Source organism: Capricornis sumatraensis, chromosome 15 (assembly GCF_032405125.1).
Source record: "Capricornis sumatraensis isolate serow.1 chromosome 15, serow.2, whole genome shotgun sequence".
NCBI classification, from domain to species: Eukaryota; Metazoa; Chordata; class Mammalia; order Artiodactyla; family Bovidae; genus Capricornis; species Capricornis sumatraensis.
The window spans coordinates 21,800,925-21,817,476 of NC_091083.1; the positions used below are offsets into that span (position 1 = coordinate 21,800,925).

Below are 16,552 nucleotides of genomic sequence, written 5' to 3' on the forward strand. Positions count from 1 at the left end.
AGATAAGATCTTTTTGCTGTTTAACAATTTGGTTTTTTTGGAGAGCCAGCTCTAGCACACCCCTAGTCACGGCACATCTTCACGGCATTTTCTAATTTTTCGGTTATCCCTCCAGGTCTCTGCTTTGAGAGCCCATCATTGTATTGAATTTTTCTCTAACCTGGATGATCAGACTTCTGTTTAGCCTGAATGAGTTTCTGTGCTTCAGTGCCTGCCCGCACCTTCTCTGCTGGAGCCCTGCAAAGAGCTGTGCTTAGGATGGTTCAGGTCCATCTCCTTGTGATTTCTCAGTGACCTTGCTATGCGTCTCCTCAGGACTCTGACCTGAGGAGAGTGAAAGTCGCTCAGTCACATCCGACTCTTTGCAACCCCGTGGCCTATAGAGTCCATGGAATTCTTCAGGCCAGAGTACTGGAATGGCTAGCCTTTCCCTCCTCCAGGGGATCTTCGCAACCCAGGTCTCCTGTATTGAGGGTGGATTCTTCACCAGCTGAGCCACAAGGGAAGCCCAAGAATACTTGAGTGGCTAGCCTATCCCTTCTCTGGCGGATCTTCCCGACCCCGGAATTGAACTGGGGTCTCCTGCGTTGCCAGTGGATTCTTTACCAACTGAGCTGTCAGGGAAGCCCATGTGGATGTTATATGAAACTAACCCTTTCAAACTTGCAGTCCTATCAGAAAAGCCAGGCAGGGTGCAAGTATTCTTTGGGGTATCATGGATTAAGTGCCTTGAGAAGACACCTGCTCCTTAGACGTGTGCAGGACAGTATATGTGTTGCTATTTTTAACATACATTTGTACCTTGATGGTACCTCTTTAGACTGTTAGCAGTGAGTTCTGTGATTATAGGCCTCTGACTTCCTCAAGCATGTTTGACTCAACTATATAACTTTCATAGCTCCACTAGTAATAGTGTCATTCTAAAGATTCTTTTAAGAAGTTGGAATTTTATTAATATCTGATTGCTATCCTCAAGAATATGTGCAGGCACAAAAACCACCTGCAGTTCTATTTTGACCAAGAATCCTCACGTGGAGATGATTTTCAAAACGATGAAGAATAGACAAAGGCCATTGTGCCCTGAGGAGGCTGGGATTCACATTTAATGCCCAAGGGAGAGAGGAAAGGCACTTCAGGAAAAAGAAATCTGGCCACTAGGGCTCACAAAGAGGCAAGAATCAGGATGAAGGGGCTCTGAGACTTACTTTAGAAACTGCGGAATGACAGATTCAGGGTTTTGAATAGGAAATAGTATTTGGTATTCTAGATTTAAAGCTAATCTGAGCTGACTTTACAGGGAAAGTGTGGAAGGTTTCTGAAGGTTTCCCTTGTATTGTCTCCATCTGAAGATACTGCCAGTTGTTCACAAGAGTGAAATAAGTCCTTGCTCTGGGTTGTGATGCTGAAGATAGCTGCTGAGCTTTTTAAAAATACATGGATTGTCTAATACCTTAAATTTTACTTCAGTGTGTTACCAGTTACGAAGTCTGTTTTCTACTGAATCACAGTTCCGTTCAGTTCAGTCGCTCAGTCGTGTCCAACTCTTTGCGACCCCATGAATCACAGCAGGCCAGGCCTCCCTGTCCATCACCAACTCCGGGAGTTCACCCAAACTCATGTGCATCAAGTCGGTGATGCCATCCAGCCATCTCATCCTCTGTCGTCCCCTTCTCCTCCTGCCCCCAATCCCTCCCAGCATCAGGGTCTTTTCCAATGAGTCAACTCTTTGCATCAGGTGGCCAAAGTATTGGAATTTCAGCCTCAGCATCCGTCCTTCCAAAGAACACCCAGGACTGATCTCCTTTAGGATGGACTGGTTGGATCTCCTTGCAGTCCAAGGGACTCGCAAGAGTCTTCTCCAACACCACAGTTCAAAAGCATCAATTCTTCGGTGCTCAGCTTTCTTCACAGACCAACTCTCACATCCATACATGACCAAGTAGCAGACAACTTGATCTTTTATGTCAACATCCAGGAGTAAATATTTCAAGAGTCAAACAGTTTCTATTCCCATGAATGACCTAAAATCTTAAATATTTCAAGACTTTTATTATTGTAACTGAAAGTAACCAGGTATCTGTTACCTTTTCTGTTAATATTTTAATTTGTGCTATTGCTGCTACAATCATTTAATACTGAAAATTGTATAAAATGAGCCTCTTGCTCTGAAGACCTCTCTTTCTGGTAAATATTGATAAGACAGTCTTTGATACAAAATGAGCTCAAGTTTTTTAGGCCATGTGCAAATCACAAATTCTGGTTTTAATTATATCTCAAGGGAACAACCTGAGGAAACCAAAAGAACTGACGTAATTGGATCAAATTGTGTAATCAAAAGCAAATGATGTGGTTATTAATCCTAATGAAATGATTTCCCAGCATTTAATTCATTTCTCTGATTCCAGAAATTTTAGTAATAAGTACGTTGAAAGGGATATTCTGAGCAGGTACTCTTCCTAAATAGTCCTTTTCTCCAGACTGTTTTTGGTTGAAATATTTCTGAAGGTTAAACCTTAGAACAGAGAGTCTATTCTATATATGAAGTCACATGCTATACATGAAGTTTTAGTCCTATTTTATTTATGTAGAAGGCAGTATTCCAAGCATTTTATGTTAACTTATCCTCATAGATTATCAGTAGATAGTATTATATTATTCTTCTCAGTTTATAAAATGAATCAACTAAGTCAGAGAAGTGAGATCATTTGTCAAAACCATTTTGCATGGAGATTCCATTTTTAACCACAAGGCTAATGTGCTCAGCTGGTAAAGAATCCGCCTGCAATGCAGGAGACCCCATTTTGATTCCTGGGTTGAGAAGATCCCCTGGAGAAGGGAAGGCTACCCACCCCAGTATTCTGGCCTAGAGAATTCCATGGACTGTAGAGTCCATGGGGTTGCAAAAAGTCGGACACGACTGAGTGACTTTTACTTTCACTAAGGTTCCAAAACAACTGTAACATGTTTATTAGTTTAAATTAACATTTTTGTTTAACATCTTAATTTTTGTTTGGTATTTGTATCACATTCCAAGCATTAGGGCAATGCAACAATGTATAGCTAATTAGCTTTATTAATGTTAACCTCTGCATTTATTATAAACTTTTGAATCATGATCTAAAATTGAGCATTCAGACTAGTCATCATTGCCATGTACCTTGTTTTAAACATATAATAGGTTTTGTTTTGTTTGAGAATACGATCTCTTGATCCCCAGGAAAGCTACCAACTAGCTTTTGCATCACTGACTTTAACTAGGAAATTGAGGAATTTTTTGTTTTGGAAAGCTACTTTCTCTAAGCCATTTCAAGTAAGTTAATGACTGTGTTTCATATGTGAATTAAAAGACTTCATTGGAAAGTAATAAAACAGTAAAAACTCTAATAGATGTTTACATGAGTGAATTTTGTTATGGGACCCATGTGTTGTTCTTTACTTGTTTCTTAACAATTTAAAATAATGAGGTGTAGAACTTTGAGGACTACAAAAAGTTTTTAATAAGCCCTTCAGAATTAATAATGGTGAAATATGTATTTATCATCAAGGAAAAAGGGTTACATAAATATATGTTAGTCCCCGTTGGAAGCAATGTGAGGTTTTTATGGACCACAAAGCTCAGTGATGAACTTGCCTTGTAGGGACTCTTCTTTACTCTTTACTCTTTTTTAAATTTTTTTAAAATTGAAATTTCTTCTAATTTATTTGATGTGGCATCTCACCAATCTTCCTTTTTTAAACTTTTCTACCATTCAGATACTACACCAAAATGATTAAGAAAACAACTCTCTGCTGGAACTGATTCAGTATGATATACATTCAGTGTCAATGCACAGTTCCATCTTATTACTTACATATAATGTTCTAATTTTCTTTCTAGATCCTTAATTCTTTGTAGAGTCACATTTCAAAGGAGTTATAAAGTAGTGATATCAGATAATAAACAGCAATTTATGAAAGTTTTGTAACATTAAAAAAAATACCTTTTATTTCTAAAAGATTTTATGCTCATTGTAAAAATACTTAATGTTATAAAGACACAGTAAAAATCCCTGCCATCCAGATGTAATAGCTGGTAAGATTTCCTGATGTTCATTGTTTCTATGAAGGTGTGTGCGGTTTGCTCAGTCGTGCCTGACTGTTTGTGAGCCCATGGACTATCTAAGCCTACCAGGCTCATCTGTCCATGGAATTCTCCAGGCAAGAATACTGAAGTGGGTTCCTTTTCCTTCTCCAGGGGATCTTCCCGACCCGGGGATTGAACCTCGATCTGTATCAGCAGGCAGGTTCTTTAGCGCTGTACCACCTAGGACAGCGTTATTTACACGTTTCTCCTAAAACGATGAGATGGTTGGACAGCAACATTGACTCAATGGACATGAGTCTGAACAAACTCCAGGAGATAGTGAACAGGCAAGCCTGGCATGCTGCAGTTCATGGGGTCAGAGGGAGTCAGACATAACTGAGCTGCTGACATACCAGCCTAGAATGAAAATTCATCGACAAAAGTATTTTAACGGTAATTCTCACTCTATATGAAAGTACAGTTATTATATGTTCAGAGTTGAATATTTGTTACAACATGATTATCATATTTTCTCACAGACCCTGGCCCTGATTTACTAGTTGGCAAGGATCACATCCAGTGCTGAATTGTGCTTGGTTCCTCTTCTCTGGGTTATAAAGAGTGAAACCAAAGAACCACAGGCCATAAGACCATTCTCAAAATCACAGGGCTGCTGCTGCAGAGAAATCTGCAATTTTTTGTAGGCCTAATTTCTCCATAATAAGAATTCCTGCCTTGTTGTGAGGATTAAATGAAAGATTGTATAGGCAGTTTGTTGTGTGTTATAGATGTTTCATAAAATTAGTTCTCTCTCTTTTTCCTAAAAACTTTGCTTTAATAGGTGGGGTGCTTTGCATGTAGTGATAGCCATGAATCTATTCCAGCAAGCTCATGACATGGAGAATGTTGTATTTCTTTAATTTGAATTAATGTACTGGGTGGATCCATTACATGTCTAGTTATAATTTCAAGTAGAACATTCAGTAAACTTTATTAAAGAATACGTTGCATGTCAGCAACACAGCTCTGTTATCCAAGTTACGTTGGATAACAGAGCTCAAAGATTTGTGAACTTATCACATGGTTACATTGCTCAGTTATAATTGAAAAAAGACTAGCAGCAACGTAATTCACAAAAAAGATCCCATCTGTTTTGTTTACTGAAATATATTTAAGGGTTGTATTGTTGATTAAATTGAGGTTGTATTGAGGACTAGAGAAGTGTGTTCTTTAGTAATTGGCATATCAGAAGTCCTCAGTATAGACCAGCAATTATCACTTTTTGTTAATTAAAATTTAAAATTCATAAGTGCCTTGCCTTTCGAAGAAGTGATTTGTCCTTATGTGTAGCAAGAAATATTTGTTTAGACTTTTTATTTCTTACTGATTTAAGTAAAAGTTTATTTAAACTAAAGAGTCTTTTAATGAATGGAAAGATTGATGAATGGGAAAGCCCTGATGCTGGAAAGATTGATGGCAGGAGGAGAAGGGATGGTTGGATGGCATCATCAACTCAATGGACATGAGTTTGAGCAAACTCCAGGAGTTACTGAAGGGCGGGAAAGCCTGGTGTGCTACAGTCCATGGGGTCACAAAGAGTCTAACACGACTGAGCAACCGAATAACAACAAATTTCTACATTAACAAATTGATGATTAATTTTGAAATCATTTTTAAGCCAAGGAGAAATTGATTTTTTGAGAGAAAATAGTTATAAATTGTTTTATAAATATAAATCTAGATATTTATTTACTCATGTATTACACTTATTTCACCCTGAAGATAAAGCATTTTAAAATGTCACCTCCGTAAGGATTAAATGTTAGTTAGAACAGCATGGAACAACAGACTGGTTGCAAATAGGAAAAGGAGTGTGTCAAGGCTGTATACTGTCACCCTGCTTATTCAGCTTACATGCAGAGTACATCATGATAAACGCCAGGCTGGAGGAAGCACAAGCTGGAATCAAGATTGCCAGGAGAAATATCAATAACCTCAGATATGCAGATGACACCACCCTTATGACAGAAAGTGAAGAGGAACTAAAGAGCCTCTTGATGAAAATGAAAGAGGAGAGTGAAAAAGTTGGCTTAAAGCTCAACATTTAGAAAACTAAGATCATGGCATCCGGTCCCATCACTTTATGGGAAATAGATGGGGAAACAGTGTCAGACTTTATTTTTTTGGGCTCCAAAATCACTGCAGATGGTGACTGCAGCCATGAAATTAAAATATGCTTACTTCTTGGAAGGAAAGTTATGACCAACCTAGATAGCATATTGAAAAGCAGAGACATTACCTTGCCAACAAAGATCCGTCTAGTCAAGGCTATGGTTTTTCCAGTAGTCATGTATGGATGTGAGAGTTGAACTGTGAAGAAAGCTGAGCACCAAAGAATTGATGCCTTTGAACTGTGGTGTTGGAGAAGACTCTTGAGAGTCCCTTGGACTGCAAGGAGATCCAACCAATCCATCCATTCTAGAGGAGGTCAGTCCTGGGATTTCTTTGGAAGGAATGATGCTAAAGCTGAAACTCCAATACTTTGGCTACCTCATGCAAAGAGTTGACTCATTGGAAAAGACCCTGATGCTGGGAGGGATTGGGGGCAGGAGGAGAAGGGGACGACAGAGGATGAAATGGCTGGATGACATCACCAACTCAATAGACAAGAGTTTGGGTGAACTCTGGGAGTTGATGATGGACAGAGAGGCCTGCCGTGCTGCAATTCATGGAGTCACAAAGAGTCGGACATGACTGAGTGACTGAACTGAACTGAGAACAGCAAAATTGGTCATATCACAAAATCAGTATGTTTCTACAATCCATAAATTATTTTTTTCGGAAATGTTCAGAAGAATCCAATGGATATTAGTCTGATAAGGAAGCCACACTTGAACCAGATTGATTACGCTGGTTAAAATCTTGTCACCTTATGGGTACACTTAGCCTTTGGTGTGTGGTAGGGAATCTGAGCAGTGAGAGCTACTTCCTGTAAAAGAAATGACTTCCATATTGTTGAAGTGGTGATAGTGGTCAAATCTTGGGATAAATATGTTAGGAGTCAGGCAAGTGGGATGCTGGAGTTAGTTATTGAACCCAGTGATACTTAGTAAGGCTTCTTTTGTGTGTCTTGGAGCACAGGAATTGTGGAGGAAGATTCCTGCATATGACTGGATATCAGACTAAGTATGCCTGATAGGATTCCTCCACCCTCAGTAACTCTAATAATCTATAAGAAGCAAGCTTAGATTTTGAAACTTAATTTCAGGATTCCACTGTGCATGTAACAGGTGCAAAGATACATACTATTTGTTGTTCTCTGTGGTTAGATAGCTTCATAAATCAGCACCATCTGTTCTTCTTCTAAAAGACTCTTCTCTTGCCTTGGGTTGTGTGGAGTCATGTTGTGTATGTTTCAAGACAGGAAATGTTTCATTTCTGTGGGAAATGGAAATTTCATGGACTATGTTCAGGACTGTGTTTGCCATTCCATTTGATCAGTATTAACTTGAGATGAGAGTGTTAGGCATCCTTTTGAGGGTGGGCAACTCACATATAATATTCAGCATCACAGGTACTGAATTATTCTTCATTCAATCCAAAGTTATTTGACATTGAACTCTGGAGTTCTATGGAGCAAGTTTATATTAAGATGAACTCCACTGCCTTTAGAGGTATAAGAGCTATTATTTTCCCTCTATAATATAAGAAGACAGTTTTATTTTTAAAAGTCTTGCTTAGTATCTAGTACTGTCTTTTCTAATTCTTTTTCTTTAAAGTGCTTTTACTCTAGTAGAGTACAATGATCTTTAAATAAAATTATACACATTTCCTGATTTTCTTTGTTTAGAAATTTGCTTATAGGTTTATAATTTCAACAGTGAAATCCGTCCCCCCACCCCGCCCACTCAAATGTTTTCAATTGTTTTCCACATATGATGGAAAATTATTTTTCCCTGGGGATTAGGCTAATTAATCAAATAGTGGCAACCTTAACACAAAAGCCTTCTGGAATCCAATTTGTGATACTCAGGGGACTTGGAAACAGATTCCCCTCAGAATTTATTTTCCACCAAATGTGATCCCCCAAAGTGGTTTAATTCATTCTGTCAACATTCAAGTAAATACTTTCTCTGGAAGCTATGGCTCACTAAGAGTTAATGTATCTCTCATTAAGTTTGGGAAATTTTGGAATCCCAAAACTCCAAAAAGGTGAAAAAGATCATTTAGTTGAGCATTTGTGTAGCAGTGTAATTGAACTGGTTACATTATTTTACATGAAAAATAATAACAACATTTGAGGAAGAATATTATAAATTTGTTTAGCAAGATATCATCAGAACTTTCTTTTCCTTTCTTCTTCCTAAACATAAAAATCAGACTGGTATGCTGGAAATTTAAGTAAGCAAGTATAACTTAAGTTTTTAAAAAACATTTAGACAGTATGTAAATTATTTCTTGAAATTGTAGGCTTTTCTTTAAAGTAATAGTTGTTGAAAATATATATATCCTCAGAACTCAAGAGTATGAATGCAGAGATGCAGGTGATTGCTTTCTGGGTAAATTTTTATTGTGTTCCATAAAACAGACAATTTTCCTTGTTTTGTAAACAAACCAATTACAAAGTTTATCCTCTTGTATGAATGATGGAAGCAGGATTCAGATTTTAAGTGTTCTAACTACCAATTCTGTCCTATTTTGCAATAGTATCCACTTTTGTTAATGATGTAATTAACAAAAATCTGTGAATATAGAGAAAATATTTAGTGCCCAAGAAGGAAAAAATACAACTAGATAATTTTTAAAATTAAAAAGATAATTACAGATTTAGCCTAATTTCATTTTTTTCCTCTCTCCTTTTACTTCTTGACTCTTCCATCTTAAAAACATTGCTTAGATCAGTATTATATCACAGATAAAGGGTTAACAAAAGTTATTTCCCCCTCTGCCCAAGAGTAGAAACTTTGGTGAGGTTTTTGGTTTTGTTTTGTTCCCTTTTCCTGGAAACCTGATAAAGGTTTCCGTGAACAATCTTTGTATGGTAATTAAATTATTCTGATTGGTAAATTGTATCTGGACTGGAAAAACTGTAAATATCTGACAAGCAGCTGTCCCTTTGGTGATGTCATGAGGCATACTGGCTTCTCTGAGGCAGGAGTCTCCTGAGCCAGGGCAGCACTCTGCATCCAGCCTCTGTAAGTGTCTTCCTGTGCAACTGAACTGTCATCCGGGGGACCCACAGGAGAAGGTCGTGGGCATCTTCCAGGAAGGCACCTGCCAGGGACACGACCATGATACTGCCTTCCTGGCCCGTTGGGTTTCCTATCTTTTATTATTTGAAGTAAACCTGGTGCCAGATTTAAATTAAAATTAAATACAGCATACTCGAAGGCATTTAATGAAAAAACTAGCACTCTCTGTGTTCCCCCAGCCCCTCTCCCTAGAGGCAGCAACTCCCAATCTATGCAGATGTTGGTTGGTTCTGGTATTTACTTCCACGTTTCTGAATAAAATATTTATGTTGTTGTTTTGTGGTTACGAGCTATTGACATCTTTTGCTTTGTCATTATGGAAGATGGGGTTTTCCCTTTAATGCCACTTTTACCTTCCCGATACCCCTCCTCTACGTCTTGTTACATGAAAATTCCAAGTGGAATCAATACCCAGTGTCACATTATATAGCGATGTGAGAACTGCTCACGGTTTAGCCGAGCGGGTTCTCTGATTACGTTTCCTTTCCTACACATTTTCCTTCGCTATTCTTGGAGCTAATTGCTTTGGCATTTTGACAGTTTGGTTTGTTTTCTCTGTCTATCTCTTTAATCTGTGTCCCACCCCGTCATTCTCTATCAGGTCTCTGAAAATATCTCCCAAATACTAAAAAATATCAGAGTAATTATTATTATGATTTTTCTCATGGAGACGGGCTTCCCAGACCTCTGTGTCCTGCTGCTCTAATCTTCTCTGGACTGTCGCCATATTCTGGACTTACCTTGGGTTCTGTCCATTGTCTCGTTGAGTTCTCTGGGTTTTACTGGAAGACATCCAAAGATAAATTGATAGGAAAGGACCAGGGGAAGTAAAGACTTTGCTTGTCTGATTTTTTTTTAATACTTGCTTTTTTTTTATATTTGACTTTTTATACATTTTTTTATACTTGATTTTTTTTTTCCATACTTGATTTTTGTTTTTGTTTGGTTGGTCATATTGTTCTCTGTTGAAAAATATGTTTTTCCCTTGATACAGATGGTTTAACTATTTCATGTAGTAGAATTTAATGTTTTACTGTTCAAAAGACATTCTTATCATAGAGCGTGTGTTAATCATGTTCCCAGTTTTAGTTTGCTAGCGATCAGACAAACGCTGTGTGTGTGTACTCAATCGCTTCAGTTGCGTCCGACTCTTTGCAACCCCATGGACTGTAGCCCGCCAGGCTCCTCTGTCCATAGAATTCTCTAGGCAAGAATACTGGAGTGGGTTGCCATGCCCTCCCCCAGGGGCCTACAGATGCTACCACTTGGCGATGCTCAGATTAAATTCTGTTATTGGGAGATAATTTTCCATGGTTCTTTTGCATTTCTGTACATCTTGAGAATGAAGGCCTTTGTGCTGCACTCTTCTTTCAACGATGTGTGTAGAGCAAACAACCTTGGAAGACAGACATGGTGTCTCCCTTCAAAACAGTGAGCAGGCGTGCAAAATGTTTGTGTAAAGGGTTCCAGTTCCCTGGGCTCAGTTTCTCCTGTGTAGACCGGTGTCCCCGGGCCCTGTTCATATCACCTTTGAGAATTTTAGCTTAGGAATCAGTACACAAATGGAAGATACTCTGGCTGATGCCATTGCTGTAATGAACTGTCCTTTGTCTCTGAACCAAGGTGTCCTCTGTGATACCCATGAAGCTATGTGGCAGGCTAACTTAGAGCTTTCAAGCAGGATGAAATCACAGCCCCATCACAGGTCTTCACATCTGTCTCCTCTCTGAAAATTTCCTCAACTAGCAACCCGTGGTGTTTTCTTTTTCCTGCCATTTATTGGATGGTAGAAGATTCATTGGAAGGACTGTTGTTGAAGCTGAAGCTCTAATACTTTGGCCACCTGATGTGATGAGCCAAGTCATTGGGAAAGACCCTGATGCTGGGAAAGATTGAAGGCAACAGGAGAATGGGGCAGCAGAGGATGAGATGGTTAGAGAGCATCACTGACTCAGTGGACAAAAATTTGAGCAAACTCCAGGAGATAGTAGCGTGCAGAGGAGCCTGGCGTGCTAATGGTCCATGAGGTGACAAAGAGTCAAACACGACTTAGTGAATGAACAACCACAGCAACACAGCACTTAGTTGTTTATAATTTTTGATATGTTTTCTCATTCTGAAACCCTTTTATGATGAAAGTACTTTGTATACAGCAAAGTGCAAGAAATTATGGGTTTTATGCAACTTTCTAAAATGTATATGATACATTCTGTATTTAATTGAGTGGGTAATATGTTTAATATTAAATTTTACTGCAAGGCATAAAGTATGAAAGGGTGAATATATACTCTTAAAATATCTTATAGTTGTGTAACATTACCCTAAAACAATTACTGAGGTATGTTTTATATGTCACGTATTCACTGTGTCTCATTTCAATAACAGCTAACATTTATTGTCCATTACCACGTGTCAGGTACTGTGTTATGATTTGTGACGTGGGTTTATCTTACTTATTCCTCTCAGTAATCCTAAGAAGAATTAGATGGTTTTATTGTTCCTAGTTTACAGAAGAAGGGATAGAAATACAGAAAGGGTATATAACTTGTTTAAGGATGTAAAGTTGGCAGATGGCACACTCACTTTTCACATCCAGGTCTGTTTAATTTTTGAAACTGAGCTCTTAACCACTATTCTCTGCTGTAAAATAGACGGGATAGGACAAAAAGTACATTGACTCACCTGAAAAATTTTCTTCACACTGCGTAGTTTAAACTAATACTCTAGGCCTTCCATCTTGATTTGGCATAGTTCATAACTGAGCTTCATTTACTATGGTTACAATGGAATTCAGTGTATAACTCCTGCTAAAAGTGACTGTGCTCAGTTGCAGCTCTTAAAAGTACAAAACAACAAAATAAAGCAGTATAGGAGTTGATGTGTACACATTCAGAAACTGTAGTTCCCACAGCAATTGCAGCCCAGCCTCAGGGTAGTGAATTTTGCAAAATAACTGAACACCATATGCAGCAACATGAAATAATATTCTCCATGCTCTTGGGGCCCTGATAATGGCCACTGTGGGAACAGTGAATGTGTCAATTATTAGTTGCTGTTTCATCACTGTAGTTTGGGGCATTTCATTTATGTGGCTATTTCCCAGTGCCGCCTAGGTGTTTCTGCCAGTTGTATGTCGTGGTGGTGTTTCAGCAGTGCTTAAATTATTAATGAATCCTGAAACTAAATGTCCATAACCCATAAACTATTTGTATGTTTTCCATCTGATTTATATACTACTGTGTTTCTCCCCTCTCTATCCCAACTCCCAGTGGAAAAGCTTAATTTTGGGAGTTTGTTGTTTACATTGTGAGTGTGACTCTTAGGCAGGTTCAAGATGCTGGTTCACCTTTGAAATGTGTTATGTAATGGTGCTAAAGCTGAAACTCCAATACTTTGGCCACCTCATGTGAAGAGTTAACTCATTGGAAAAGACTCTGATGCTGGGAGCGATTGGGGGCAGGAGGAGAAGGGGACGACAGAGGATGAGATGGCTGGATGGCATCACCGACTCGATGGACATGAGTTTGAGTGAACTCTGGCAGTTGGTGATGGACAGGGAGGCCTGGCGTGCTGCGATTCATGGGGTTGCAAAGAGTCGGACACAACTGAGCGACTGAACTGAACTGAACTGAATGGTGCTTAAAGGAGATAAATGACTAAGAAGGACATAGCAGAGCCCCTCAAAGCACAGGATCATCACTCTTCAAGTAGCTTGGCCTCACGCAGTGCTCCACCATTGAGGATGCATGGAGTCTATCTAAACTCATAGAAGAGCTCGGCACATCCAGCTTCTTATTTTGCTGGACTCTCAGAGGCAATTGGGCATTAGCAACTACTTTGCCTTCATATTGCCTTAGTGACTTGAAATATCATCTGATGCTCTGTCTTGAACTTAGAGCCATTGCTTATCATTTTGTTGATTGATGTCTCTGTTAATGGCTTATACATTTATACTATGAGTTAGAAATATACAATTTTTCTGTAATGGTAGACCCTCATTAGGTGGTTTAATAAGTTCATATATAAGCTCACTGTTGTCAAGTTTATATAGTAGAAAAAGATAAACCTAACAAATTATGGGTATGTAAATTATACACATAAACCTCCAAGATGTAAATTAAATAAATTTTATTGAGTTGTATTTGGAAGCATATTACCCCAGAGACTCCTGAGGGTGATTTTGTTTTCATTAGCAAATACTTGCATACTACCTGCTGGGTGTAAGACACTGTGGAGCCGAAGTAAAGCCCACGTGAGCCACTGTGTTTGGAGATTCTGAGTCTTTTCTAAGTATTCTAATTTAGATAATAAAACTGTTGATGTCATCAGACATGTTTATCCTTATTTAGATGATCCTGCAAAGCCAACATCACTGTTAGTGAACTGCGTAGTGAAAAGATGGTGGACAAGATGACAAAGAGAGGTATATTCCTGGGTGACATTTCATAGACTTTTATGAACCATCACATTTATTCCACATGTACTTTTTGAAGCACTGGCATATTTATGCAATTTCTAAAACATGTTGGAATATAATTTTTTTTTTTTTTTACTAACACTCTGCCTTTCTGAAAGGGAGAGTGCAATGCTGGGAGTTGGTTAGCTTACTCTTTGTCCCTTTTTGTGCACCTGGTCCTTTGTAACAGAAGTAAACATGGCTAAGATCTTACTGCCTTTACCTCTAAATGATCGCTCAGTAGGCTTAGGATAACCTTACGTGACATTTCACAGGAGGAAGTGTTTAAGTCTAGGATTGTACTAACTTCATATTCATTTTGACAACCTATGTTAATAGGAACTAGGGAACTGACAATTGAACTGAAAATTTTGCTGATCTTTAAGATTTATAATGGTCTCAACTGTTTGGATTATTAAAATGTTAAATATCTGTCCCCAGTATAATGTACATTTATTCGTATATTATAACATTGTAGTAATATATTCAGAGCAGTAGTATGCATGCATGAATGTATGCTTAGTTGCTCAGTCATGCCCAACTCTTTGTGACCCTTTGCCAGGCTTCTCTGTCCATGGAATTTTTCAGTCAAGAATACTGGAATGCATTGCCATTTCCTCCTCCAGAGGATCTTCCTGACCCAGAGATTGAATCTGTGTCTCCTGCATTGCAAGCAGATTCCTTACCCGCTGAGCCATCAAGGACACCCAGTATATAATATCAATAACCTCAGATTTGCAGATGGAGAAGGCAGTGGCACCCCACTCCAGTACTCTTGCCTGGAAAATCCCATGGATGGAGGAGCCTGGTAAGCTGCAGTCCATGGGGTCACTAAGACTTGGACATGACTGAGTGACTTCCTTTTCACTTTTCATTTTCATGCATTGGAGAAGGAAATGGCAACCCACTCCAGTGTTCTTGCCTGGAGAATCCCAGGGACGGGGGAGCCTGGTGGGCTGCCATCTATGGGGTCGCACAGAGTCGGACACAACTGAAGCGACTTGGCAGCAGCAGCAGCAGCAACAGATTTGCAGATGACACAACGTGAATGGCAGAAAGTGAAGAGGAACTAAAGAGCCTCTTGATGAAGGTGAAAGAGGAGAGTGGAAAAGCTGGCTTAAAATTCAACATTCAAAAAACAGAGATCATGGGATCTGGTCCCATCACTTCATGACATATAGATGAGGAAAAAATCGAAACAGTGACAGAGTATTTTCTTGGGCTCCAAAATCACTGGGGACAGTGACTTCAGCCATGAAATTAAAAGACACTTGCTCCTTGGGAAAAAAAGCTACAACAAACCTAGACTGTATTAAGCAGAGACATCCCTTTGCTGACAAAGGTCCATATAGTCAAAGGTACGGTTTTTCCAGTAGTCATGTACAGGTGTGAGAGAAGTCGGTTGTGAGGTTTAGAACTTTCCCAGTAGTATGAGAACTTCTTTGGTATAGCTATTCTCCAGTTTGTGACTCGCCCGCCTGGCGGCTCTATTGTGTAGCTAATGGTCACCTCCTTCAAGATGACTTAATGCCATACGCTGGGACTCCCAGGACTGCTGTTGCTAGAGCCTCCGTCTCTGTGGCAGGCCACTGCTGACTCATGCCTCTGCAGGAGACCCTCAAACACTCAAAGGCAGGTCTGCCGCAGTCTCCTGTGGGAGTCACTGCTCCTTCCCTTGGTCTTGGTGCACACAGGTTCTGTTTGTGTCCTCCAACCGTCTCTGGCAGGTATGAGGTTTGAGTTTAAATGTGATTGGGTCCCTCTTACCATCTTGTTGCAGCTTCTCCTTTGCCCTTGATTGTGGGGCATCTCTTTTCGGTGGGTTCCACCATTCTTCTGTATGGTTGTTGGTTGCTAGTTACAATGGTTGTTGGTGGTTGTTCAGTGGCTAGTTACAATTTTGGTATTCTCACATGAGAAGATGAGTGCATGTCCGTCTCCTCCGCTACCTTGGGTCTGATTTTTACGCATTAAATATACCAAAAGGTGGAGTAAAAACAATAAGAAGTTAACATAGGTATAAGTCCTAATGTTTTCTTTCCTTATTGCAGAGGCATCTTGTTTACCCCCTGGGATATACTAACTCGGGAGACTTACTGCTTTAAAATACAACTTTTCACATGTTCGAACCCATGCTATCACTAAAGGCCATCCTCACTAGACGAGAGATGTAGTTAACGTGATCATAATGCCTGTTAGACTCCAGTTTTATCCAGTTGCTTCTCATGCGCTTTCTAAGGATAAACCTGACCCGGGGTGTGCTTCTCTCCGTTTAGGATGAGGATGTCGCAGAGGAGGACAGCAGTCGCGTGGAACCCGTGGGCCATGCCGACACTGGTGTGGAGAACATCCCCAACTTCTCTCTGGAGTAAGTTACTGACAGTTTCAGCTAAGTTGTAGCTTCACCGATGGCAGCAAGTATTCCGAAAGCGTATGGCATGCGGAATGTCTGTGCTTATTTAAAACACGCTTTGCACTGGTTTGTTTTCCAAAGAGCATCTTTCATCTACTGAGTTAATGGTATAATGTAAGAGCTATAGCATGGAAATTCACAGGTTCCTGCTGGGTTCCATGCCTTGGCAAATACTATTAAATGGTAGTCTAAAGCAGTGTTTGATTGAAAATGTTTGTCAGGCTCACGGCACTGTCACTGCTTTCAGTTTGCTTTTGTATGTCAGTGTTTTGTTTGTTTTTCAACTTTGCCAAGTTGACAAAGATATTGTAAACATACTTGAAAAACTAGTTGGATCAGGTAAGCATTAGTCATTTTAGTCTATGTTT

The 16,552-nt window shown here is 39.3% G+C and overlaps 1 protein-coding gene across 10 annotated transcripts in view; it reads left to right on the forward strand.

The window, feature by feature from the left end:
* Positions 1–16,552, forward strand: part of PARD3 (par-3 family cell polarity regulator) — a 568,914-nt gene that overhangs the window by 296,359 nt on the left and 256,003 nt on the right. For all 10 annotated transcript variants that reach the window (XM_068987362.1, XM_068987365.1, XM_068987363.1 and 7 more), the window contains one exon: positions 16,048–16,139. In XM_068987362.1, the coding sequence (XP_068843463.1) occupies positions 16,048–16,139 (92 nt within the window). The remainder of the gene's footprint in view (positions 1–16,047; positions 16,140–16,552) is intronic.